Raw genomic sequence first — 26,086 nt, forward strand, 5'->3', positions numbered from 1 at the left:
AGCAGCACCTCGTGCCTGTCGAGGATGCACTGGTGCCCTGGGTTCCTGCACACATGGAGCAGTGGCGTCCATGCTCTCCTCTGTACCTCGTTATACATTCACTGCCCTGCTCCTTCCAAACCCCTCTGAGCCAGGGTCACAGCCCACATGAGAAGGTGACAAACCAGAAGGACCCTCTGCTCAGGGGACGCAAAGTGCACCAGGTGCCCCGGGGACCGACGTGATGGTTCCCTGCCTCGGGAAACCCCAGATCCTGTCAGTTGTAGGACCCTCGCGGCGACCCCTGCCCCCTGGGAGGGGTGGGGAGGCTGCCCAGGTGCAGCTGCGCAGTCGGAGCACACCTAGTCCTCGATGACACCTGGGAGCTGAGATCCGCAGGCCGCAGGGAGGGCAAAGGCCGCACACCTGCCGCCCGCTCTCCCGCCCCTCAGGACTCCCGCGACCCCGCCCCCGAGCGCTGGGGGGCCCTGCCCCTTCCTCCCTCCAGCCCCGCCCCCTTCGCGCGGACCCCGCCGTGCCCGCCCCTTCCTCCGCGCGGACCCGCCCCGCCCCCGCCCCTCCCTCTGCTGCACACCGCCCTCAGGTGGATGCAACGTGAGCCGCCGAGTGTCCCAGCACGTGGGAGTCCGGGCCCCCGCCCTCCCCGGCGATGCCGCGCGCGCCCCGGTGCCGAGCTGTGCGCGCCCTGCTGCGGGGCCGCTACCGCGAGGTGCTCCCGCTGGCGACTTTCCTGCGGCGCCTGGGGCCCGAGGGCCGGCGGCTCGTGCAGCGCGGGGACCCGGCGGCCTTCCGCGCGCTGGTGGCCCAGTGCCTGGTGTGCGTGCCCTGGGACGCGCAGCCGCCCCCCGCCGCCCCGTCCTTCCGCCAGGTGGGCTGCCCCGGGGGACCCGGGTCGGGCGTGCTGGGGAGGGAGGGGGGGCGGGCCGTGGGGAATGCAGCGGGACTCAGGCTTAGCGCCTCGGGCTCCCGGGCACCTCCGTCCCCGGCGACTTAGACCACTCCCTCCCGCAGGTGTCCTGCCTGAAGGAGCTGGTGGCTAGGGTCGTGCAGAGGCTTTGCGAGCGCGGCGCGAGGAACGTCCTGTCCTTCGGCTTCGCGCTGCTGGACGGAGCCCGCGGTGGGCCGCCCGTGGCCTTCACGACCAACGTGCGCAGCTACTTGCCCAACACCGTGACCGAGACGCTGCGCGGCAGCGGCGCGTGGGGGCTGCTTCTGCGCCGCGTGGGAGACGACGTGCTCACCCACCTGCTGGCACGCTGCTCACTCTACCTGCTGGTGGCCCCGAGCTGCGCCTACCAGGTGTGCGGGCCGCCGCTCTATGACCTCTGCACCACCGCCGCGGCTCGGCCTGTCGCGTACCCCGGCCACCGGCCCACACGACACGCAGGCGGGACCCAGACAGGCCTCGGACCCACGCGCCAGGTCTGGAACGGCGGCGATGGGAAGGCTGGAGGACCCCTAGGCCTGCCAAGCCGGGGCGTGAGGCGGCGTCGGGCCAGCACTGGGGGAAGTCCACCTCCTGCCAAGAGGCCCAGGCGCGGCCTGGCTGGGGAACCGGAGCAGGGACCTGACGGGCAGGTGACCCGGGCGCACCTGGGCAGGGCGCATGGGCCGAGCGACAGTGATCCCCACGCCGTGACGCCTAGCAGAGCCGCCGCGGAAGCCCCATCTTGGCAGAGCGAGCTGCGTAGGACTAGGCTCGCCTTCCCGCCTCTGGGCCGAGAGCGCGAGGCCAGCTCCCCACCCACGTGGCAGTCGCCTCGGCCTCAGGGTGTGCCCCGTCCCCGAGTGTACGCAGAGACCAAGCACTTCCTCTACTGCTCGGGTGGCAAGGAACGGCTGCGCCCCTCCTTCCTGCTCAGCTCTCTGCAGCCCAGCCTGGCGGGGGCACGGAGACTCGTGGAGACCATCTTTCTGGGCTCGGATACCGGGCGGCCGGGGGCTCCCCGCAGGACGCGCCGCCTGCCCACGCGCTACTGGCGGATGAGGCCCCTGTTCCGAGAGCTGCTCGCCAACCATGCGCGGTGCCCCTATGGCGCGCTTCTCCGGAAGCACTGCCCACTGCGCAGTGCGGCCACCCCAGGGGTGCCTGGCGACCCGGGGCGCGGTGGAGTGGGCAGCTGCACCCGGGAGAGGCCAGCGGCGGCCCCCGAGGAGGACGCGGGCCCGCGGCACCTGGTCCAGCTGCTCCGCCAGCACAGCAGCCCGTGGCAGGTGTACGCGTTCCTGCGGGCCTGTCTCCGCCGGCTGGTGCCCGGGGCCCTCTGGGGCTCCAGGCACAACGAGCGCCGCTTCCTGAGGAATGTGAAGAAGTTCATCTCTCTGGGAAAGCACGCCAAGCTCTCGCTGCAGGAGCTGGCGTGGAAGATGAGAGTAGGCGACTGCGCCTGGCTAGGGAGCCCAGGTGAGGCGACCCGGAGGAGGGGGCCCTGCAGCCCGTCCTGACTGGGAACCAGTAGGACCCCTCCTTGCCTACCCCCTGGAGGCTGTCCGCTGGCTCGTCTGGTCCTCTGCCTCTCACCCCTCTCCCATCCAGTTTACATAACCCTACAAGACCCACATGTAAACCTACAAGACGCGCATGGACTCAGGTGGGTTCTGGCTCTGGGGGGCAGACCAGCGAGAAGATGGGGCACCCGTGGAGCAGGGCTCTGGTAGCAGACAGAAGTATCTGGAAATTCTCGTGAGTGTGCCCACAGGCTATTCATGATCCCTTTTTGACTTCAAGGTTTGTCACCTTGAAATGGTGCCCTGCTGATAGAAATGGGGGGTGGGAGAGGAGGCTGCTCAGCCAGCATGCCGATCCGAATTTAAGTTTTAATGGTGTGTCTACTGTCAGGGCGGGGCAGACTGAGGAGGATGGGACTGTCTCCTGAGCAAGGACCCAGCCTGTCTTCAGGAACCAGAGGGTCACCAGGGAGAGGGGAGCAGCGGGGTGTTCTCCGTTTCAGGGAGGTGGACCAGCACTGTGGGTGCTGCCAGGAAGTTTCCCGTGAACTGGGCCGGCAGTGCCCCCCCCTTTTGGTTTTTTGGGTTTGATGTTGAGGTTCCTCCTGTCCAGCCACCACGCAGCCCACTCTCGGCCAGCGCCCTCCCGGCCAGCACACTAGCGCCAGGAGTGGACAGGACCCGCTACCCTCCCCCCTCTCCCCGATGGTGGAGCGGTGGGCACAACGGGCCCCGGTGTTTCCCACTTGACCTCCCCCAGACTCCCAGGACACTTAGGGCTGCTGGGAGGAAGACGGCGGCAGAGCATCCACCAGAGCCGCGGGTGCCCCTGGGCTGCGCAGTATAGTCTCCCGGGGTGGGGCTTTGAAAGTGCCCGGCCCATCCCCAAAGATCTCCATTGCCATGGCCTCTAGTGGGGGCAAAGGGCACGCCCTTCTAGCTCCCCGAGACGCTCTGGGGCCAGGTGGTGCAGTCAGGGTGACCTTCCAGCGACTTGTTTTTTTCTTAATTGTGGGGGAAAACACATAAGATCTACCCTCGTAACAAACATTTGCATTTGAGACTGGACGGTGTTGCTAAGTGTAAGCATGCTGTGGTGCCGCAGGCCTCCACACCCTTTTCATCTGGCACGACCTAGATGCCATTGGCCAGCACTGCCCTGTCACGTGCGACGACTCGGGTGAGCCTGGAAGATGCCAGGCTCAAAGAAGCTGTCACGTGACTCATTTGTCTCTTGGGGCTCGAGTTTGCTTTGTGAGAGGAGAGTTTGAGTTCTGTGATTCTGTTCTCCGATTTCAGACGAGCTCTGCCGTGCCCCTGTGTCCTGCGGGCACAGGGAGGTGGTGTTTCCCAGGTGACTGGGACCCAGCCCCTGGACCACCCTGTGGCTTTGCTCAAGTGAGGCTCCTGCTCCTTTCCGTGGCTGTGGCCTCGGCTGTTGCCCACTGGCCGAATAAATGATGCACAGCACGGCCTTGGCCTCTGAGCTGCCTTTCCCAGTCACGGCTCTCTGGTCACCTTCCATCCTCTTCATCCTCTCCTTCCATCCTCTCCTGCTGGGCCCCCTTCCTCTGTGCAGGCCATCTGCCCTGCCAGCACTCCATCCACGGCCCCCGGGCTTGTTTGCCTCTGTTGAACCAGCCTTGACCATTGTCCTGTCTGCTTGCTGCCCGTTGACTCCCGTCGGCTCCCTAGTCCTCAGCCCTGGAGGCCAGACTGCTCCCAAGTGTTGCTAGAGACATCGCAGAAAGGATTCCTGATGGAAACTCAGGATGTGCATCAGCCCCCCCTCTCTGCCTCTCCCCAGGGCCACCATTGGGCTCATCGCCACCCTCGTTCTCTTCACCTGGGCCCAGATCAGGCTGTGCTCTTCCTCCAGTGGCCCCATCTCATCAACTCACACCCCACACATGATCACTCTCCCTAAACTGCAGTCGGGGTCTGGCCCTCCTGCTGAGGGCCCGTTGACCCCAGAGTGGAGCTGCGATGTCTAAGGGGCCTTGTTGGACCTCTCGTAGGCCTTTGTCTGAATGTCACTAAGTCCTCTCTGAGGGTGACATCCTTCCTTCTGTTTTTTTCCGTGTCACTGGGTCATCCCTCTCCTAACTTCTCTGGTGGGTGGCTATGCATTTCCCTCTCTGTACTGCCTTAGCTGCACCCTACCTTGGGATGTGTCACTGTGCATTTTGATATCAATCACTTTTAAGTGTTTCCTCGTTTCTGCTGTGATTTCTTCTTTGATCGTGAATTATTCAGACGTGCATTTTTTACTGTGCAGATGTATAGGTATTTTGAACGATCTTTTTGTTGCTGAATTCCAGCTCAGTTGTGTGGTGTGGTCTGTGTGATCCCAGTTGTTTGAAGCTGTGGAGACTTGTTTTTTAATCTGGTGTGTGGACAGTTTCCGTCAACATGCCTTGTGTGTTTGGCAGCCTGTGGCTGGTTGCTGTGTTCACCACATCCAGCTTATTAAGGTTCCGAAACACGGAGCAGGGGCGCGGTCTCACTCAGCCTGGGTCTGTCCATTTCTTCTCATTCTGGCAGGATTTACGTTGGGCTTTATTAGGCGCCTGCGCCTTTTAGGCTTTTTATCCTCCTGGTGAATGTCTGGTAATTCTTTCCACCTTCGAGTCTGTTTCGGTGCTTGTGGAGCTGCCGCACTGGCTTCCTTTTGGTCCGTATTTGCTTCTCGTATGTTTTATTGTCCTCTAGTTTTTATTTCCGACCTCTTTTGGGGCATCTTATTAACAGCACGCAGCTGACATTTTAAACGTTTTTCTATCCAGTCTGGCAGTCTTTGCCCCTGACCTGGAGAATCTGACTTGTTTTCATTTTCCCATGATTACAGACATGTCTGGATGCCCATCTTCTATCTTTCTTCCCAGTTTGTCTGCTTTTCCGTGTTCCTTGTTTCCTGATGCTGGTGCGCTCTCTCCCCCTGTGTCCTCGTGCTGGTTTTCCCTGCCGGCAGATAGAAATTGCCTGCTCTGCGTCCCCCTTGGGGGCTAGCTTCTCCCCAGCAGCACAGGGGCCTTGCTCTGCGCGTGTCAGTCTGATCCCCACCCCCTCCGCTCTTCCCACTCACCTTGCTCTGTCCACCTTTGACACCCTGTTTCCGTGTCCTGTGGTCAGTGTTCGTTAGCTGTACCCCTTTCTCTTTCTTTGTTCACAGTCTGTCTCCTCTCCCACACCTGCCTCTGGATCGCCTTTCTTCTCCTTTGCACGTTTTTTTCATGTCAATTATTGGTGGTAAAGCCCCTGGCTGCATCTGTGCCGTGGCCCCCGTGGCAGCCTGGTGACCCCTGTGGTCCTCCTCTAATGACATTTCCAAGTGCATAGACTAAAATCAGAGCACCACAAAGGAGGACAGCCATCCCGGCCCGCAGTGCGTGTCGGGGCCCCTCAGTGCATGTCAGAGCCCCCGTGACGCATGGCATCCCTAAACTGGTGTGCGACCACCTCTGCTCGCCTGCGTTGTTCAGCCTAGAAACCCCCGGGTGCTTCTGGACCTTGCTGCTCAGTGACGATGCCTGAAATTGTACAGATCAGCACATGACTGTGTGTCACACATGTGGAGAGCACGTCTCTGCCCTCCATTCTGCTTGTCAACCAGGACAAATGATGACACCCCATGTCGTTACTGTCCAGTAGCAATAGAATGTGAGCCACACGTATAACTTAAAATTTTGAAATAACTTTAAAATTTTAGCCACCTCAAAAAAGTAAAAAAACCCACAACTGAAAATATACAACTATGTACCGGGGGGCTTTGGGGAGAAAAGGAAAAATAAAAAATCTTAAAAAAAAAAAAAGGAAAAGGTCAGACTAATTTAAAAACTTATTTCATTAAAGCCAAATATGTCCAAAATGTTATCACTTTAGCACATAATCAGGAGAAGCACCGTTGACGGGATGCTCCATGTTCTTCTGCCCGCGTCTCAGGGACCTGGTGGTGGGTGGCGAGGACAGTGCGTCTCAGGCGGACCTGCCCCATTTCGGGCGGCCGTGGCTGCGTGAGGGACGGTGCAGGTGTGCGAGGCTCGCTAGGCCCCGGGAGACGTGGGCTCCATGCCCTTCTCATTTCAGAGGCTCGCTGCGTCCCGGCCGCGGAGCACCGGCTCAGAGAGGCGGTCCTGGCCAAGTTCCTGTGCTGGCTGATGGGCACACACGTGGTGGAGCTGCTCAGGTCATTTTTCTATGTCACGGAGACCACGTTTCAGAAGAACCGCCTCTTCTTCTACCGCAAGAGCATCTGGAGCCAGCTGCAGAGCATTGGGATCAGGTACCACGGCCCGAGAGCCCCCGCTGTCTCCGCTTGTCGGAGCAGACGCCCGCCGTGACTCCTGCTACTGGCTCCCCGGGCCCCTCCACGTGGGTCTGTCACCCCAGATACTCCGCGGGGCCATGCGTTGCTAGGGGCTGGGAGCCGGGGGACCCTATCATGGTTCTGGCCCACAGAGGTCCCACACTAGGCACAGACTCTGAAGCCCCCTTCTCTTACCCCTGGGGTCTCGAAAGTGGAAGAAGTTGATGCCGAGTGGAAACAGCAGTGCTGGGAGACCTTCCTTCCCGGCACGTGGGTCAGATCCTGTCTAATTCACACAGGGTGATGAGACTTGTGTCCTGTTACTGTGGGATGTGTCAGGACAGAGACTCCTGCTGTGAAACAGGCCCTGAGGCGGGGACTTCCGAGAGTTGAATTGCCTCTGCGTGGATTTGTCTCAGTTGCTCAGTGGCTGTTTTATGTCCATTTCCAAGGATTCGGGTCAAAGCCGTGCCCGAGTCAGGACGCCTGCGGAGGGAGGCGGGGCGCGGAGCCAGGTGGCGCTGGGGCCCATGTCCTGCGTCTGGGTGAGGGTCTGAGGCCTTTATCCTGGCTCTGAGTTAATACACACACATCCTATTTAATGATTTAAATCCTCCATGGTGTGTGATCTGGAGTGGCCATTCGGACATTCCTCAGAGGGACCGTGGAAACCATCCCTCTGCCCCGTGGGCGTTCATGTCCCGTGAGGGGCCGTGTTCTCGGACGGCCTTCTCTGCTGGGGCCGCCAGCCCAGGGAGCGTCCTCGGCCCGGCGGCAGCCAGCCCCTCCCTGTGGGTGGTTTCAGGGGACAGGCCAACAGGGAGCTGGCGGGTCCCCAGGGAGAAGATTCTGTTTCTTGGCTGTGGCCACACCGACCAGCCTCCTGCACGTTTCACCTGGAGGAACATGGGGTCTTTCTGCCCAGGGGTCCGTCCAGTCCCAGCCTGCACTGCCTGGGGCTCTGCACCCAAGGGAACCGGGTGTCCTGGGCACTTGCCGTGGAGGGTGCCCCAGCAGCGTCTGTGCACATGTCGGCATGGCTGTGGCGTCCCAGACGCCAGGCTCTGCCGACTTCCCAGGGACTGGTGTCCTCTGTCAGGCCTGGCTGCTGGCTCTTGCGGGGCCTCTGGGCCGCGTCCCACGAGGTCCTCTGTTGCAGACAACACTTTGAGAGGGTGCAGCTTCGAGAGCTGTCGGACGCCGAATTCAGGCGACATCAGGAAGCCAGGCCCGCTCTGCTCACGTCCAAACTCCGCTTCGTCCCCAAGCCCAACGGACTGCGGCCGATCGTGAACATGGACTATGTCGTGGGAGCCAGAACATTCCGCAGAGACAAGAAGGTCACAGCTTTTGTTTCACTTTTAAACAAAGTGCATTTAAACCCCAGGCTTGGTGTGGATGGAGACGGGCAACCCGGAGGAGAGCTGGCGGCCACAGCAAGGCCAGAGCCGGTGGCCTCTTGGGCTGTGGGAGGGTGGTGTGTGTGGACGGGGCCGTGTTCCCGGGTCCAGAGAAGGAGCTCATAGGAAACCCAGTCATAGATGCTGCTGGTCGGGCTCTGAGAACCCACAGGGTTCTCGTGACGTGGCCCGTGACTCATGGGACCCACATGGTGCCCGTGGTCCTTTGTAGTACCAGGGGGCTGTGTGCTCTCTCAGAGCCGGGACAGAAAGATTCAGGCTGTTGAGCTGTCACTAGCCAGCCAGGGTTCCAAGGAACCCCCCAGGACCTCACCCCCGTGGGTAGCCCCCCATGGCTCCTTCCACCCCCCCACCACTGCATCTCTGTGTCCCGGCAGCTCTGACCCTTCCGAGTGCCTCCCTGTAGTGTTTGGGGCGATTTTCTCACTAGCGATGCCCCCAAATGAGAAAGTGAAACTGTTGATGTCGGTTGGGGAAGTAGTTTGGTCTTGAGTGAAGGTGAACTCCTCGTCTGTGGTGGGTGGTTCCCCAGGAGGCAGGTCCCTCCCCGTCTGTGGCTAGGGGCTGGGTGAAGAGACATGGTCACACGTGTGGCTAGTTGTAATTTTTCCTATAGGGTTTCTGGGATCCCACGGTGGGTCCCTGGGGAAACCCCGGGGTCTGGGATGGCCATTCTGCCTCTTCCAGAGTCTGAGGGAGGCCAGGTGGGCATGGGGAGGCCTCGGGGGCAGGCGCAGAGGTGGGGAGCTGCCTCTCGTCCCTGAGGGTGCCATAGGTGGGGTGGTCCCCCTTTGGGCTGTGGGATGCTCTGACGATGCTGCTCCATCCTGCGCTGGCCCCTGCAGGCCCAGCAGCTCACCTCGAAAGTCAAGACGCTGTTCGGCGTGCTGAACTACGAGCGGGCACGCCGCCCCGGCCTCCTGGGGGCCTCCGTCCTGGGCCTGGACGACATCTACCGGGCCTGGCGCGCCTTCGTGCTGCGCGTGCGGGCCCAGGACCCGGCGCCCCCACTGTACTTTGTCAAGGTGGGCTCCTGGCTCTGGCCCCATCCCCACCTCACCCCCAAGTGAACCAGCTGGGCATTGGGAACGCCCCCTACCAGGCGAGCCCACATGGTGGGCCCTGGTTGGGGTGTGGGGCGTGGCCGGCCTTCAGGATCCCAAGTCTGCCTGACCCAGCGGCACCTTGGAGGAGCTGCATCCGTGTCCCACAGATCCTCTTGGGTGCAGGGAGGCAGGCAACCCCATCTCCACTGGGGGCATCAGCTCCAGGGCGGAAGCTTTGGGCCTTCCCTGAGGATGTGGGATGCACAACTCTGCACCCCAACTCCACGGAGGGCCTGGGTTCCTGGGGAGGAGCTGAAACTGCCGCCTATTCAAAGCACGGGGGGTCCCCCATCAGAGGAAGAAATGCACCTGGCCCAGCTCCCAGCGCTGGGGAGCCCTGGTGCCCTGGTCATCAGCCTACAGCTCAGAGAGAGAAACCCAGACCCACCATTGGGTGTTCAGAGTCAGGGAATGGAAGTATGTAAAGAGGGATGTAGGGCTGCCCAAGGGTGCTCAAAGTGGGAGGGATGGAGAGCTGTAGAGAGAGGGGCACAGGTCCACCCTAGGGTGCTTAGTCGGGGGACATGGGGCTGTCTCAGCGAGAGCCCCACGGTGAGGCGGGCTCATGTGGCTGCCACGGGGCTGTGGGTTGGGTGTTCAGGGCCTCCTCAGCCCTCCTACATCCTGTAGACCCCAGCATTGCTCAGGGCAGGGTGGTACCAGGCTCCGCCGGGCTGACCCCCGGGTGTGGGACGTGGGGTCCGAGGGGAGCACTTGAGCACCTGCACTCCCCTAGGTGGATGTGATGGGGGCGTATGACGCCCTCCCTCAGGACAGGCTGGCGGAGGTGATTGCCAATGTGATCAGGCCCCAAGAGAACACGTATTGTGTGCGCCAGTACGCTGTGGTCCAGAGAGGTGCGCACGGACACGTCCGCAAGGCCTTCAGAAGACATGTAAGATCCTCAGGGCTGTGTTTCTGTGGCGTGGGCTTGTCTGTGACACAGGCGTGTCTGGTGCAGGTGTGTGTGTGGCGTGTCTGTGACACAGGCGTGTCTGGTGCAGGTGTGTGTGGCGTGTCTGTGACACAGGCGTGTCTGGTGCAGGTGTGTGTGGCGTGTCCACCCTCGAGGCCCTGGCCCACCCGTGTGGGCGCTGCATGGTGCCCTCTCCACCGCCAGTGCTGGGAGGGGCCCCTGTGGCCCTCACTCTTCATGTTACAGTCGTGTCCTCTCTTCAGCTGGCTCCTGCCCCCTGCTGTCCCTTCACAGCACTGGGGCCTCTCGGACTGAGAACCGGGTTTGTGCAAAGCAGAAGGGGCCGGCAGCAGCAGAGCCGTGCTTCTGTTTAGGTGGCTTCCATACCACCCCCAGGAGCCCACGGGAGCCCACGCGTGGCCCGCGGCCGCACAGAGGGCTGGAGTGTGAGCTGTGGGCGGATGCTGTGCTGGCTCTGGGAGAGGAGAGGGCCAGAGGAGGCCTCACCAGGACACAGGGGCCTCGCTCGCTGTCTCTGCCCGCGCAGCCCCCGCAGAGGCCACGGACCTCGGGTATCAGTGGGGCTGGAAAAGGACAGCTGGGGTTCAGGTTGTGCCTGAGGCCCCATCAGTTTAGGGGATTTCCGACCAATTATCACCAGCACGTTGGAGCGTGAGGGCACCCAGCCTGCAGGAGGATGCAAAGGGAGGGGTTTCCCCCAGAAGTTCTCAGTAAACACACACAGGAAGCCCCGGGGGCCAGGCTCGGTCCCTTGAGGTTGGCAAATCCTGAGTGTGGACACAGATGGCTGCCACCACCCACGTCAAGGCACAGAAATCACGAGGCCTGCAAGGTTCCCTCCTGCCCAGCCTGGGGTGCCCACCACTCTGACCCCTTCGTGGGGGCTCGCTCACCTGTCTTGAATCCCATGAATGTGAAATGGGCGGAACGGCCCCGGTCCTGTGTGCTTTGCTCTGCAGCATGTCTGGGAATGGGCTGGGCCCCGGGAGCAGCAGCTCTGGCAGCTTACTTGTTGACGGCGGCCCGGGTGCGGCACGTGGCCCAGCGGGGTCGTGCTCTCTGCTGGGGGTGGGTGTTTCTGGTTTCCAGGTTTGGGCGGTTGAACAACGCCGCCACGGGCATGCCTCCACGTGCCGTTCCCTGGACAGAAGCTCTGGTTTCTGTGGGCGGATTCCAGGGGTGGAGTCGCTGGGTCTTACTCTGGTTTGTTTAGTTTTAGGAGATAAATCTCCAAAGAGTTTTCCTGGGCTACTGTGCCTGATCACACTCCCCCTCTGCAGAGAGGACCCACGTGCTCACATCACGACACACAGGGGGTGGTCAATGCTTCTGGCCGGAGCCCACGTGTCCCAATGGGCACGGAGCCGTCTGTGGGGCTGCGGTTTGCGTTCCTGATTTGTTCACGTTGCTCCTGCCTTGTGCTGGGCTGGCTGCCCGTGCTGTGGTTTGTGGGAGATCTTTAGCAATCGGACACGAATCCTGTGTCGGGTGACGGACTGCAGGCATCTCCTTGGTTCGTCTGCGTCTTCACTCGCGGGGGGAGTCTGCAGATGAACAGAAGTTTTTAACTTGAACCGAGTCCACCTTCTCAGCCGTTTTTGGCTGAAGCTGTGACCTGTTGGAGAAACCGCCCGCCCCTAGGTCGTGACGACGTTCTTCCGTATTTTCTTGTAGAATATTCGTTGTCTCAGCTTCACATTCGGGTCTAGGATCCACTTTAATTCTGTGCACGGTATTTTTAACCTGTTTCGGTCTCTGCTGAAATCTGAACTTTTTACAGACTTGTCTTCCACTTAACTCGTCTCCCCTCTCTTGCTGTCTGTTAAACCCACTCATTGAATTCTTAAGTTTGACTGTCCCAGTTCTCAGTTCTAGAAATCCCACGTGAATCTTCTCACAGATTCCAGATCCCTGGTTAAATTCCCCCCTTTTCCTTTGGTTGATTGTGTCAACTTTATTCATTTAAGTCCTGCTGACTCAGTGACCCCTCACTGGGTGGGTTTCTGCTGTGTACTTGGGGTTTGGGCACTCGGGCTTCTTTTCAGCACACCTCGGTATTTTTCATTTTGGTCTTTTTCTTTGAGGAAGACTAGCCCTGAGCTTAAATCTGCTGCTAATCCTACTCTTTTTGCTGAGGAAGATTGGCCCTGAGCTAACGTCCATGCTCGTCTTCCTCTACTTTATATGTGGGACGCCTACGACAGCATGGCTTGTCAAGCAGTGCCATGTCCGTACCTGGGATCTGAACCAGCGAACCCTGGGCCACTGAAGCAGAAGGTGCGAACTTAACCACTGTGCCACCAGGCTGGCCGCCCACCTCAGTGATTTTCCACCAGATGCCAGATTTTGTAAAGAAATTCTTAAAGTACAGGTTTTGCGTGACATTGTCCTCCAGACACTGCGATGCTTTCCTGACCATGGATAGAGTGGTGGATGTCCTCTGCCTCCTGTGAGGGTCGGCCTCAGAGCGTGGGGTCTGTCCCCATCCTTTTGCCCATTCCCCGGCCCTTCTCATGCTCTCCTCGGGGCCCGGGCCCCGCACGGGTATGACACCCCCTGTGACTTTGTAGTGCTTTCCTTGTTTTCCTTTTCCCAAACAGAGCTGCACGACGGGGCCTCTTGGGCTTGGTGCCCACCCCGGCTCAACCTTCCACCGCGGGATGCCTGCTTCTCGGTGTCCACCCCTCACACCCTCTCCTCACTGGCAGGTGTCCACCTTCACGGACCTCCAGCCCTACATGAGGCAGTTCGTGGAGCATCTGCAGGGGACGAGCTCACTGAGGGACGCTGTTGTCATCGAGCAGGTTGGTGGGGTCTGGGCACAGGTGTCTCCACGTTGCCTGGTGGTCACTTGGTGCAACCCTGGGGGCTGGGGCGGAGCGGGCTGTGGACACGGCCGAGGCTACCACCCTACTGGCCGGCAAGACCTGCTCTGCCTTGGCCATGTTCCTCTTCCCACCACCTCACCACATTCTCCGCTGCTTCCAGCTGCTTTGTCCCTCAGTTTTCATCTTGAGCCTAAAGACCACGCGTCCCCTTCCCTCAGGAGGACAATCTGGATTTGACCGTAGACCCACCTTGAGCTGACCCATCCAGTGGGAAACTGTTTTTCTCGTGTGAACAGGGACCGCTCACCTGAGCTGGGGCCTTCTGGGGGGTCAGCCCCCACAGCTCTGTGGGTTTTTGCAGAACCAGTTTACTGCCAAGCCCATCCACCTAGTGAGGCTCCGAGACCTCAGACGACTTTCCTTTGGCCACCAGAGGCCCTGCCGTGTTCCACACGAGCCGTCTGGGCCTATGGCCGTGGGCCTGAGCCCCCCGGATCCACAGGCAACCCCGAGTGGCGTCCTGCGTGGGGCGAGTGCCGTGTGGACTGAGTGCCCCCAGCACCCTGCCCCTCCGCCCCCGGTGCTCTTTTCCAGAGCTCCTCTCTGAACGAGGCCAGCAGCAGCCTCTTCGACTTCTTCCTACGCCTGGTGCACAACCACGTCATCAGGATCGGCGGCAAGTGAGTTTGGGTCCTCACCCCCTCCCATCGTCCTCTCCAGACCACCTGTGCCGGGTGGCGCCCACCAGACAGGCTCGGCTGGTGTGGCCGAGGTGAGGTTCCCACGGTTACAGGAAGTCCTGGGCATTGAAATGCTGGCAGATAATTTTTTAAAATCTTGCAAGCAAAACCAGACTTCCCTGGGCCAGCGCCTGCATGAGGACCCCAGCGTGTGACGAGAGCGGTGGTCCTGGGGCTCTCAGGCTCACGGCCGAGGTCGTTAGAGGCCAGCTTGGAAGTGGGAGCCTTCACTGTGGTCACTAGCTGTGCACTAAGTTTTGGAATCTTTTTAGTTAAAGGATGTACTTTTATTATTATTATGTTGCAAATAATTGCAGTACTTATTAAAATATAATTACATTAGAAATATAACGTGCACATCCTGGAGAAACACCACATGGTGCACAGCAGGGTGAATCTGACGGAGAACACACCTGCACATGCGTGGAAATGGCCCCAGGTCAGAAGAGAGCTTTCTCCATGGAAAAGGCCACACCTAGGACCCCCCCACTCCACCCCAGAGAGACACCCCCAACTTCTCGCGTGCTGTGACCTTTATAACAGTGGGTTGTGGCACTTGTGAACAGGTCCATCGCAGGGCTTCGTGGGGCCTATAACAAACCTCTATTCACACTCCCCCTGGTGGGCCTGGTGTGTGTCTCAGTGTGTGCACGTGGTCTGTGGTATGCACGTGTGGTCTGTGCACGTGTGTGTGGTCTGTGCTGTGTGTCTACATGTGTGCACATGTGTGCATGTGGCCTGCGTCCATGTGCATGCCTGTGAGATAAGTGTGAGGCCCGTGTGGCCTGCCCACCCCTTCTAACCACGTTGCCCCCCCCAGGTCCTATGTCCAGTGTCGGGGGATCCCCCAGGGCTCCATTCTGTCCACTCTGCTCTGCAGCTTGTGCTACGGAGACATGGAGAACCAGCTGTTTTCCGGGATTCAGCAGGATGGGTAACGGACCCCTTGTGTGTGTGTGTGTTAATTTGTTTAGATCACTCACATCTCTGGTCCTGTAGATACAGACACGGCTGCACTGTCTCTTCACGCAGAGTCTACGGGAGGCAGTAAGCGGGCCTGGAACCTGGAGTTATATGTGACTTCTAGTGCGCCCGGGGCACGGACCGTTTTCACGGGCATCCGACCGAGGCTGTGCTCCGGTTGGATGGGCCCAGGGCCCCTGCTCGTCCGTCCCCGGCTGGTGCCAAAGCCCACGAGACGTTCAAGCCTGTAGTTGAGCCTCTTTGGGGAAGGGTATTCTTGTCCCTGTGACCTCAGACAGCTGAGCTTTCCTCCCTTCGCTCCCTGTGGAAGGACTGATGTCCGAGTGTAAGGAGCCCCCCTCTCGGCGTCTCTCCTTGTCTCAGGGTGCTCCTGCGCTTGGTGGATGACTTCCTGTTGGTCACCCCTCACCTGGCACAAGCAAAAACCTTTCTCAGGTAGGACCCTCACGTGTGCGCTAACGGGCACTCCTGTGGCCTGAGCACAGCTGACGTGACTTGCGTGATAACATCATTGTCACCTTGCGCTGGGCTTCCCGTGGCGTCAGCGTCCCTGGTGAGTGGGGCGCGGGGCGGTTCTGCCGTTCAGGAAGCCCAGGCGGACAGTTGCCTCCCCTGTCGCTGGCGGGAGCCTGGAGCCGGGAGTGTGGCGTCGGTGGCGGGTGTCGCCCGAGGGAGCATGGCTCAGGCAGCAGGCCAGGTGGGCTTGGAAGTCGCAGCCACAGGAGTGCGCTGGACAGTGGAGGGAGCGGCGACAGTGGGCCCTTGCGTCCCAGGGACTGAGACCGTGGAGGTGGTGCACGAGGAGCCTGAGCGCTCATCCACAGCTTCCTCTGTGGAGCCGCTTTCTCTATGGAGCTCGTGGGAGAGCACAGAGGATCTGGACCAGAAACGATGTGTCAAGAGGTGTGGGGATCGCATGGGGGTTGGTCTTAAGTTCGTTTTGTTCAAACCAAAACCAGGCCCGTGAGATCCTCGCCTTAGAGCTCTGGTCCGCAGAGCACCTTCCCGTTCGGGGCCGCGGGAGCCCAGGGGCGTGTTTAATCTGTGATTTTCTGAGGGGGAGAGAGTTATAGAACCAAACCCTCAGCACGTGCTGGTGTGGGGGCAGCTTGCTGTGGTCGTCGGGCCCCCTTTGGGACACCTGTCTGTACGCTGTCCCCACACCCTGAGTCTGCCCACCGGGGACCCCCAGGGCTCACTGTCGCACGCGGCAGGCCCAGCACAGGACGTGTGCACGTGTAAACTCATCCCAGATCAAAGGACAAGTCCAGGTCCTCGGGGGTACAGGCCACGTTCGGAGAGCTTAGTCGCCACACATGGCCAGCGGCTGCCGGACAGGCCAGCACAGAGAACGTTGCCTCTGTGGTGGGGAGTTCTGGGGTCTGAGGCTGCTGTGGGGGTGCTGGGCAGGGAGGTGCCCAGAGTGTCCGGGCCCATCATCCCCCAGGAGACGGATCATCGGGGCCAGGTAGACATAGCCAGGAGCTGACTTACTGCAAGGAGTCAGCCCGCGTGACAGTGGGGCTGGCTAGGCAAGTCTGAAGACCACCTGCGGGTGGCAGGAGGGGCGGGAGCTCAGGCCACCGACCAAGGGGCCCCCTCGTGGTTCTCCTCGGGCCCCTCCACCGATGAGTGAGCCCACCCCTCTGCGGAAAGTGAGCCCCTTAAAGCCAGCTGATTGTGGGTGTCGACTGCATCTGCAGACACCCCAGCTGCACTCAGACTCGAGTTTTCATGCCTGGGCACCAGAGCTGTGCCAAGTGGACACATCAACTGGCCGTGACAGGATGTGACCCCTTGGCCTCCGAGCCCTGCCTCTCCCACTTCTCACCCGGGTTCCCATGACGACTGCTTGCCTGTCTTGCCTATGAATAGGGCCATCCAGGCTTCTGTGCGTCCTTCAGGATCCAACCTGATCCCCGGTCCACAGGGACTGCATGCTTCCCACCCCGCTGCCTGCCTCTGCCCTTTGCTGGCCTGGCCACCCTGGTGTCTCCTCACTGGCACCTGGTCTCCGGAACCTTTTGGGGACAAGAACCCGCAGGGCAGGGCAGGGCTGGCCTGGCCTTCCTCGGCACCTGCTGCTCTGGGCCTCTGCTCCCCGGCTGCCTCTCTGGGTTGACAGAGTGTTGAATGAGTGCGTCCAAGACGCTCAGGCGGCCTGCCCCTCCTCCCGGAGGCTGACGCGGCCCCTCTGCTTCAGGACCCTGGTCGGAGGCGTGCCCGAGTACGGCTGCGTGGCCAACCTGCGGAAGACGGTGGTGAACTTCCCCGTGGATGACAGCGGCCTGGGCGGCGCGGCCCCCCTCCAGCTTCCAGCCCACTGCCTGTTCCCCTGGTGCGGCCTGCTGCTGGACACCCGCACCCTGGACGTGTTCTGTGACTACTCCAGGTGAGCATGCCCAGCAGTGGGCGCAGTCGGTCCAGTCTGGCTCCCGCTTCCATGGATGACAGGCGGCTGCAACCCCAAAAGGTCGGAGGCCTGTCTTCCCGTCCACAGGTGGGCAGAAACCCGTCCTTCTTCGGGCATGAGGGGACTTGCACCACTAGGGGAGCAGTTGTCTGGTTTTTGTCAAAGGAAATTGTGCGGCAGCCTCGGGGCACCAGCATGTTCCGTGGGGAAGCAGGGCTGTGGCACATGGGGCTGGCTCCATGCGCTACCGTGGGTCCCTGTCTCCGTCAGCTCAGGCTGCCATAAAAATACTGCGGACAGGTGACGTAAACAACAGACCTGTGCCTTCTCTAGTTCTGGAGGCTGGACGTCCGAGGTCCAGGTGTGGACAGGGTGGGTTAGTCCGGAGGCCTCTCTCCCGGGGTGTAGACGGCCGTCGTCTCCTTTTGTCCTCACACAGTCGTCCCTCTGTGCTTGAGCATCTCTCTGGTGTCTCCTCTTCTTAGAAGGACACCTGCCACGTTGCGTTAGGGGCCCCCATGACCTCATCTAACCTCAGTTACCTTCTTAACAGCCCCATCTCCAGACATGGGGTCAGGGCTTCACCCCATGAATCTGGGGGACATAGTTCAGCCCCTGAGCCCGAGAGCCCACAGCTCAGCCTCAGGCCCCGCACAGACATGAACGGACTCAGACAGACCCGGACGAGGAGCCTGTGCTCACTGTCTCGGTTGAAGGCACAGATTCCAGACCACGGTGGAAGGCGGGCGTCCCTCCTGTGTTGTAATTCCAGTTCTGGCCTGAGTACGCCGGGTCTGCACTTGTGCTGGTTCCCAGGCTCCTTGGGAATTTTATCTGAAAGGGAAAAAGCAGGCACAGGCGCTGGCTGTGTGCGGCCCGGATGCGTCCGTCTGTCTCCTGCCTCCCACTGCTCTTGTGCACTCGCACCTGCGCTTCTGTCTCCTGACCCCGTTCCCTGCCCACTGGCTCTGTCACCCCATCCTCAGGCCTCGGCTCGGCCTCCGGGCTTCCAACCCTCCCCGCCCTCCACCAGCTTCTCCCCCACAGCCCGAGGTCCCCGTCCCTCACGTCGGCAGTTCCCCGGTGCTCCGGCCGCTGGATGCTGCCATTGGGGTGAGGCACTGTGCATTTCTGAGGGTGCAGCCAACAGGGGCGACTTTTCTACAAAGCAGCAAATTTGTACTAAAGTTCTTCAAATGTCTTCTCAGTAATTTCTAGAAATGTGTCCTGAAGAAAAAATCAGAGACATGATCCCAGATTCTATTTGACCACTTTAAATGCTTGGGCAGGGGCCTTAGCACAGAGACGAAACGACCGAAATAGACGGCCGAGTAGATGTCACGCGTCACCGAGATGCCTTGTTCTGCCTTAAAGTTGTTTTCAAAGAACATGGAATATTAGGAAAAGCTTATTTCGGGATGAGAGTGTTTGAAGCTGATGTAAAAGGTCCCACGCGGAGTGGACTGTGTGTGTCTCATCTGCTCTGCGTGGACCCCTGCCTGTGGGGAGTGAGTGGCGGGCACCACGGGTGTGGGCAGTGCGGCCTCTTCCCTTCCACGTCCCGTGACGCCCACATTCCCCTCGAGGACTGCACGGCCCGTGGGCCAGGTCGGCCATGGGATGTTGGTGGGGCGTGCTTCGTCTCCTGGTTGCGTGGACGGACATGTGTCTGCAGTGTGATCAGAGTGTGCGTTTGATGGCGCAGGGTGGGCAGGTGCGTGTCTGGCCCCACGCGGCTCACGCCCGCCATCGTCACAGGTACGCACGGACCTCCATCAGAGCCAGCCTCACCTTCCAGCAGGGCTTCAAGGCTGGCAGGAGCATGCGTCGCAAGCTCTTTGCAGTCTTGCGGCTGAAGTGTCACGGTCTGTTCCTAGACCTACAGGTGAGCACGCGGCTGGGGGCCGGTGGGCGTCAGACTCGGAAGCCGCCCGCTCAGCTCCCACCTGTGAGGCCCACATGGTTCACAGGTCCTGTTACTGTGTGTGCGTGTGTCCATGTGTGTGCGCACACCTGTGTGTGTCTATTGAGGGCCTTTCCCTCAGCCCCAGTGCCCCTCCTCGCAGGGTGCGGGGTCTGAGACTTGGTGGCCTCAGGCACCAGGGTCGCAGGGCCCAGGATGTGCCAGATGGGCTGGGTGCCACCCCCGTCCCTTCCTCCTCGTCCTTTCCTCGGGCGCCCAGCAGAGTCCTGAGCCACCCCGTGGGGAGGCTCTGGCAGGATTTCCCTGGAGAGAGGATGTTTCCTCCTTAGTGGTCCTCCTTCCTACCCCATTTGGCCGGCGATGAAGCGGAAGGTAGGAGTTTAAGTTCCCATCGTTCTCTCTCCGTGCGGCTCCAGGTGAACAGTCTGCAGACCGTCTTCACAAACGTCTACCAGATATTCCTGCTTCAGGCCTACAGGTGGGTCCTTGGGCCGTGCCGCTGCACAAGGCAGCCTTGGTCGCTGCTGGGGGCCGACCTCGCCCTGCTGCCCTACAGCTGGGATGGTGCTCTGCCCACCGGGTCCCAGGCTTCCGCATCAGAACCCTGCGTTTATGAGAAAGCGGCGTTTGTGTATTTTTGGCAGCAAACACCACGGCTCCCAACAGCCCAGCCACCATTCCTGCCCCACAAGCTGGCTCACACTGAGGCCCAGCTGTGCTTCTGGAACATTCCGGAACATCCCATGTCCCTGGTGGTTCTGCAGCCGCCCTGCCAGGGACTGGGGCATGGGTGGAAGGCTGTGTGGCGTTGTTCAGGGTGCCTAAGTCTCTGCTGGGAAAGTGTTCCCCCCTCAGGCTGTGCTGGCCCCTTGGGAGGCAGGCCACCCGGCCTTCATGAACCGGTCACCTGGTCTCCCCAGCCTCGGGGACACACAGCTGGGCTTTGCTCTCTGTGGTTTCTGGGAGAGACCTGCCCCCAGGCGGCTCAGGGAGGCAGCCAGCTTCCCAGGGCTTTCTCTCGGGACATCAGGCCAGGAGCCGTGGGACCGGGCAAGGGCAGTGGCGGGTGACGGGGTGCCAGGCGTCTGTCTGAAAGTTGGTGTCGTCCAGGCTGTGCATTTGTTGTGAGGCAGCTCATTGTTTCTCTCAGGAACTGAGTAGGGCCCACGGAGGAAATTCCTACCTAAATGTCGCTCCAGGAAAGCTGCTTCTGACCCCAGAGGCCTGAGCACCGGGGCCGCAGGCGCACACGGGCTCCGTCTGTCAGTCTCTGTGTCCTAGAGGCGGGAGCCGCGCTCGCCCAAGCCTGGCTCTCCCAGTGCACAGGGCCCTCCTGCTCCTTGAGGCTCTCGTCTTCCTTTAGTGCGTCTTCCTGTCCTCGTCCCTAACCTCTCGTGCACAGCCGCCTCAGCACTTCTCTGGGAGTGTGCTCAGAGTGTAAACATGAGTGTGCCACGTGCCACTCACAGCTGAAGGCTGTGGTGGCTGTGACGCCCGCTCGCCTCTCCGGGGCCCTCAGGGTGTGAGCCGAGTGGCAGGCGATGCTTCCAAGGCCACGGGGCGGCCAACCCCAGGTCCCGGGTGACCACGTCACTTCACCTCACCCTCATGTCCCCACTGGTGGACCCCTTACTTGTGGGCTCTGGCCCTGGACACCCGTCTTCCAGGGGATGTTGCCGAGACCTGGGTTCAGGGGAGGCACCCTGGGGCAGCTCCATGCTCCTCAGCCATGGCTGTGTGCAGCCCGAGATGACCGTGGGTCAGAGAGCTGCTGGCTTCCCTGCCCATGTGCATCAACGGCAGCTGCCCCCAAATACAAAAGATCAGGTAGGTCTGAGAACCCTTCCCTCCGAGGCAGGAAGGGGGTCATAAAGCCCGGCCGTGGTGGTCATGGCAGCTAGGGCCGTGTGTGTCCATGTGGCGCTCGGAGCAGGACGCTAACCAGGCACCATTGGACTGCGACCTGCTGGGCTTGGCTCCTTTCATGGGAGCTGGAAACTCCCCCTAGTGGAGGCCTCTCGGGCCTCTGCACTGAGCACTGCCCCGCCCTCTCACCCACAGAATGGGCCCCTCCTGTGCTGGTGGTGTGGCCCCGACCCCAGAATGCAGGCAGTCAGTTTTGTGTCTCCAGACTGGCTCCCCTCTGCCGTAAGTGGTGGAGGTGCTTCCCGCCCAGCAGGCTTTCAGGGCCGTGAGATCTGATGGCCGGCTGGGTCGGTACACACCTTATTCAGAAAGGGCCCAGGTGGTTGGAAAGGCCAGGAGCACAAGACCCCTGGCGAGGGTTTGTCTCATGGTTGTACGCACACGTGTGCACACACCAACACGTGGACATGTGTGACTTATACACGTGCATACACAGTACACACAAACTGACCGTGCATACACACGTACATGCCTGCCCGTGGAACACATGTGCACACACATGGCACCAGGTTCACAGGTGCTCACACACACGTGAACACGTCCTAACCAGGAGGCCTTCCTCTGACAAAGCTGCCCGTCCCCAGGTTCCATGCGTGTGTGCTCCAGCTTCCGTTTAATCAGCCAGTGAGGAACAACCCATCCTTCTTCCTGCGGCTCGTCTCTGACACCGCGAGCCGCTGCTATGCCCTCCTGAAAGCCAAGAACGCAGGTGCGCGGTGACCTGGCCCGGCTGGCAGGGTCTCGGGGTGCCTGTGGTGCTAGTGAAACCCAGGCTGCCCCTGCACACCCCAATGCGGAGCTGCCCTGTGGCCTGGGAGCCCCACGGCTGAGTCAGGGGACGCAAGGCAGGGACTGGGGCTTCCGCTGCGCTCACTGGCTGCCTCGTGCCCTCCCCGTGTGGCAGACAGGCCTGCGTGGTTGGGATGTGGCAAACATTGGGATCTGGTCCTTCCCTCGCCCGCTCAGCCTCCTCCTGGGTGCCCCCTCTCTGTGGTGTTCTGGGGGCTGCACAAACCTAGTCTAGGGTCAGGAGGAAGCCGGGCCTAAGCCTGCTGCCCCATAGCCCCTCCCCCCCATCTTGCAGAGGAAAGTGATGGGAGGGACGCCCACGGGAGCCGCTTGCCCACCCCTGCATCGGGGTGCACCGCCATCCGTCTCTGTCTTCCCCTCGGTGTCCCCACCCAAGAGCTCCCATGGGAGCTGCCATCTGCGCCCACGGCTCGTGGTGGGCGTGTCTGATGAGTCTGAGGCTCTGGCCAGGCCGTGCCCCCGTGGTCCTCAGCCTAACACGCTTGGCTTTTTGTTACTTCTGTTTGTGGAAGTTTCTTTGGAGAAGTCGGAAACGTTCAGTTGTCAGAAGCTGCTGCTGCTTGTGTGGGGCGTCTCCTGAGTGGCCCTGCCCTCGCCCCCACTCCTGCACTCAGCCTGGAGGGACCCTGGGCTATGTCTGGAGCACGCAGTCTCCCAGGAGGAGCGTGGGGCCGTGGGGGCTGGGTGGGGACCTTAGCCTCCCGTGTGTCCCCAGGGACACCACTGGGGGCCAAGGGTGCCTCTGGCCCGTTTCCTCTTGAAGCCGCTCGGTGGCTCTGCCTCCATGCCTTCCTGCTCAAGCTGGCTCGCCACAGCGTCACCTACAGGCGTCTCCTGGGGGCGCTCCGGGCAGGTAAGCGTGTGCGGAGTTGGTGTCCGGCCCCAAGGGGGCTTCGTCCTCGCGAGAGCCGGCGTCTCGGCCCCTCCCTGTCTGCGTGATGGGTGAGTGGGTGCAGGAGTCCCCAGCTGATGGGGTGCAGGTACCCCCGGGTCTCGGGCTCCCCCCTCATTCAGGGGCTGGCGCACAAACTGGGTCACTCACCCCTCCAGGCCTTGGCTCCATGGCCAACAGCCCCAGGATGTCGTCTCCAGGAACCGCGTCTCGCTCTGTCTCCCCGCCAGCCCCACTGGCCTGTGTGTCCTTCCTCAAACCCCCAACCCATGCCCCCTTGGGCCTCTGCCCTGGCTGCCCCCTGACCCTGGTGCAGGGGTCCTCAGCTCCTCCTTCCCCAGAAATCTCCCCCACACCGTGCGCCCTGTGCTGCCGGTCCTTCCTGGGTCCCTGTCTGCTCCCCAGCGATGGTGGCTGCTGCCCCTTGCTCATGTCCCGGCACCTGGAGCCTGGCATGCATGCAGTAGGCGCTCAGCACACAGGCTGTGCCTGCCTGGCTTCTCGGTGGTTAGGGTTAGGGTTAGCGGGAAGATTGTTCTAGTTTCTTCCAGAAGGAGGTCTGACTTCAGTCGTCCCCTTGCAGCCCAAGTGCAGCTGTGCCGGCAGCTCCCGAGAGCGACACTGGCTGCCCTGGAGGCAGCGGCCCACCCAGCCCTGACCGCAGACTTCAAGGCCATCTTGGACTGATGGCTGGCCCTTCTTGCAGCATGGGGTGGGCACCGGGACCCACAAGTCCCATCCCCTGCGGTTCCACATCCTGGAGGGTCAGGCCTTTCTCCCCTGGGACTCAGGACAAACGCTGCTGGCTAGGCTGCTCCCGGGAAGGGGTTGGCCCCCACGTCCTCAGGAAGCATGGCCTGCCTACCACCACCCTCTGGTGTCGGGGTCTGTCCTTCAGCACTGACTGCAGAAGGAGGCAGGAGAGCCTGGCTGGGGTGCTGGGTGTCTGGATGGGGAGTGTTGGGGACCTTTGTCCCACCCCCTCACTGTGGGGGCTGCTGTGGTCTGGAGCAATGGCACGTGTCCCCACGGGTGCAGGGGGTCACGTGGTTGCTCATGGTGGACGTGGGCTCCTTCCTGCTGCCCCACATGCCCAGGCTCGGAGCAGCACCGCCACGGCCGGAGCCGAGCTGCTTCCGAAGTCCAGCTTCCCCCGTTGCTGGTGAGGCACCATCCCCACCAGGCTTTGCTCACATGCCGACCTCATCTGTCCCCACACCCCATGCCAGCTCCTGGAGCCCGAGTGTCCAGCAAACCCCGCCCACCACCTCCACCTCCAGACTCTTCCTGCTGGTCCCGGCTCAGCACGCGTCACCCACACGCCTCCTACCCCCTCCCCCAGTGGCTCTGTGAGGGCTGTGGGAAGAAGATCGCAGCTTTGTTGTTTTCATAGTTGTTAAATGTTTCTTTTGCTGTTTGTATGAAGATGTGTGCTACATCAGTACCGTCATCTGATTATGAAAACACTTGTGTCTATCAGGTGCACAACGCACACGGGTCCTTGGCCTGGCGGGGGGTTGGAGGGGTCAGAGGGGGCGGGGATATGCTGGGAAGGAGACAGGAGGTGGGAAGGGCACCCCCATAGGGCGGGTGTGGCCAGGTGGGAAGAACCCAGCCCAGCACCCACCCTGCCGACAGCCGACTTGGCCAAGCTTCATGGACTCTGGGGAGAAAGGGTGGCAGGGCTCTGGCCGTCCTCTTCACTGTGGACCGCATGGTTCTGGTCTTTCTGGAGGGTTCCGCAGAGTGGGCAACGAGGGCCGTGGACACAGCAGGGTTTGGGAGGGTGGCTGATGAGCTGGCTGCCCATGCCTCCCCTCCAGGCTGCTGGTCTCCTGACCTGTCCCCATGTTCTGGACCTGGGCAGGTGGACACACTGTGTGCAGCCTGGCCCTGTCTGTCCACCCCTGAGTCTGTCCCCCTCTGTCATCTGGGGTCTCCTGGGGTGAGGGTGACCGTGCCCCTCTCCTGTTCCCGCATTCTGACCACTGTGGGTTCCTTCGTTCACATGCCATCACATCCGTTTAGCTGAACTTGGTGCCGCACCCGGGGAGAAGGCACATGCGGGGCAGACATGTCGGCCGCAGGCCCCCTGGGCCTGGGATTAGGGGTCATGGAAATGGGGGCTCTGCTGAGGAGAGGGGTCCTGCTCACACAGGCAGAGTCCCACACACCCTCGCTGACCTCCCCGCACGGGAGTAACAGGAAGGGCTGGGAGGCTGGGTTGTGGTGCTCTGCTCAGAGTCGAGGGTCATGGCTCTGAAGGGGGCCGGTTGAGGACCTTGTGGTGAACAGCTGGTCCCCGTGCATCGTGGAGAGTGGTGCCATCCCCTGACCGGCAGCCCTGGGAGCCCCAGAGAGAACTTGTTGGGGAGGCAGGGGTCTCAGGTGACCTGGGAGGTGAGGCAGCAGATTTCAGGCTGAGCTCCAGGTCCGCTGGGGGCTTGAACCACACATAGGTGCTGCCCCCCCCTAAGTTTCCAGCTCAACAGGTCAGGTGGGGCCTGGGAATTTGAATTTTTAGCAGGTTCCAGGTGATGCTGATGCTGCTAGTGGGGTGGGGGACTTCAGCTGAGAACCACTGCTGTGCAAAGGGGAGGTCTGGGAGCTGGTCTGGGGTCTGTGTTCTGTGCAGTGGCCCCAGGGCGGAGCAGACAGCAGCTGGCTGGGTCCAAGGTCAGGCTCAGGAGTTTGGAGGTGGGTAGAGGGCGAGGTTGTGGGTGACGTGGCTAAGGCTGCCTGGGAAGAAGTAGCCAGAGGTTGTGAAAGGGCTTGTTGGAGAGAGGAGGGTCTGGGGCCCTGGTGACAGCAAGGAGGGACCACGTGCCTCGCAGTAGCGTCGCCAGAGCCACCCCAGCGTCCCTGATAGATCCCCAGCTTCTGGGTCCCCCAGCCCAAATCCTGGTGAGGTGCCCCAGAAAGGAATGCATTGTCCACGGACACCCAGGTTTGCACCAGGATGACAAGCCTGGTTCTGCACTTGTCTTTGTTGAGGACGCATCCGCCAGCAGCAGACACACACTGTGCCCTTCCAGACCACCGTGTGGGGCCATGTGGGGCCATGTGGGGCACGTGCTGGCTACGCAGGGCGCTGGACAATCGTCCTTGAACAGACGGAAAGAGCAGAAAGGAATACACAAAGGACAGGAAGGGAGCGGCTCCAAGGAGGTGTAATTGGTGAAGAAACCGCCCCACCGGGGGCGTTGGTGCTCAGCCCTGTCTCCTGGGCCAGTGTGAAGGCCAGTAAGTGGCATTTGACATGGGTGAGCACTTCCCAATGCTTCCTTCCAGGATGTCCCTGATGGGGCCACAGAACCTGGCGGGTGCTATCTAGTGTACTTTGGACGGGGC

General features: G+C 61.2%; 1 protein-coding gene across 3 annotated transcripts; it reads left to right on the top strand.

Annotated features, from left to right (window-relative positions):
• Window positions 1-562: 562 nt before the first annotated feature.
• Window positions 563-24,156, top strand: TERT (telomerase reverse transcriptase). 3 transcript variants are annotated; one of them, XM_023625882.2, is made up of 16 exons: window positions 566-868; window positions 1,012-2,404; window positions 6,535-6,730; window positions 7,914-8,094; window positions 9,021-9,200; window positions 10,018-10,176; window positions 12,927-13,022; window positions 13,641-13,726; window positions 14,607-14,720; window positions 15,134-15,205; window positions 16,974-17,162; window positions 18,942-19,068; window positions 19,524-19,585; window positions 21,618-21,742; window positions 22,559-22,696; window positions 23,319-24,156. In XM_023625882.2, the coding sequence occupies exons 1-16, from the start codon at window positions 650-652 to the stop codon at window positions 23,420-23,422; spliced, it is 3,441 nt and encodes a 1,146-aa protein (XP_023481650.1). In that variant the 5' UTR covers window positions 566-649; the 3' UTR covers window positions 23,423-24,156. The 3 variants fall into 3 exon arrangements, 2 of the variants coding, with proteins under 2 accessions (XP_023481651.1, XP_023481650.1); XM_023625883.2 differs by lacking the exon at window positions 15,134-15,205 and having other exon boundaries at window positions 563-868; XR_011430303.1 differs by lacking the exon at window positions 21,618-21,742.
• The last annotated feature ends 1,930 nt before the right edge of the window (window positions 24,157-26,086 follow it).

This window comes from Equus caballus, chromosome 21, assembly GCF_041296265.1.
Source record: "Equus caballus isolate H_3958 breed thoroughbred chromosome 21, TB-T2T, whole genome shotgun sequence".
Lineage (NCBI taxonomy): Eukaryota > Metazoa > Chordata > Mammalia > Perissodactyla > Equidae > Equus > Equus caballus.

Excerpts from the sequence above, each read along its gene's own strand:
- TERT (XM_023625882.2), top strand. The coding sequence starts at position 650 with ATGCCGCGCGCGCCCCGGTGCCGAGCTGTGCGCGCCCTGCTGCGGGGC. Across the intron at positions 869-1,011 it reads CCGCCCCGTCCTTCCGCCAG|GTGTCCTGCCTGAAGGAGCT; the intron begins GTGGGCTGCCCC and ends TCCCTCCCGCAG. Across the intron at positions 21,743-22,558 it reads CCTGAAAGCCAAGAACGCAG|GGACACCACTGGGGGCCAAG; the intron begins GTGCGCGGTGAC and ends GTGTGTCCCCAG.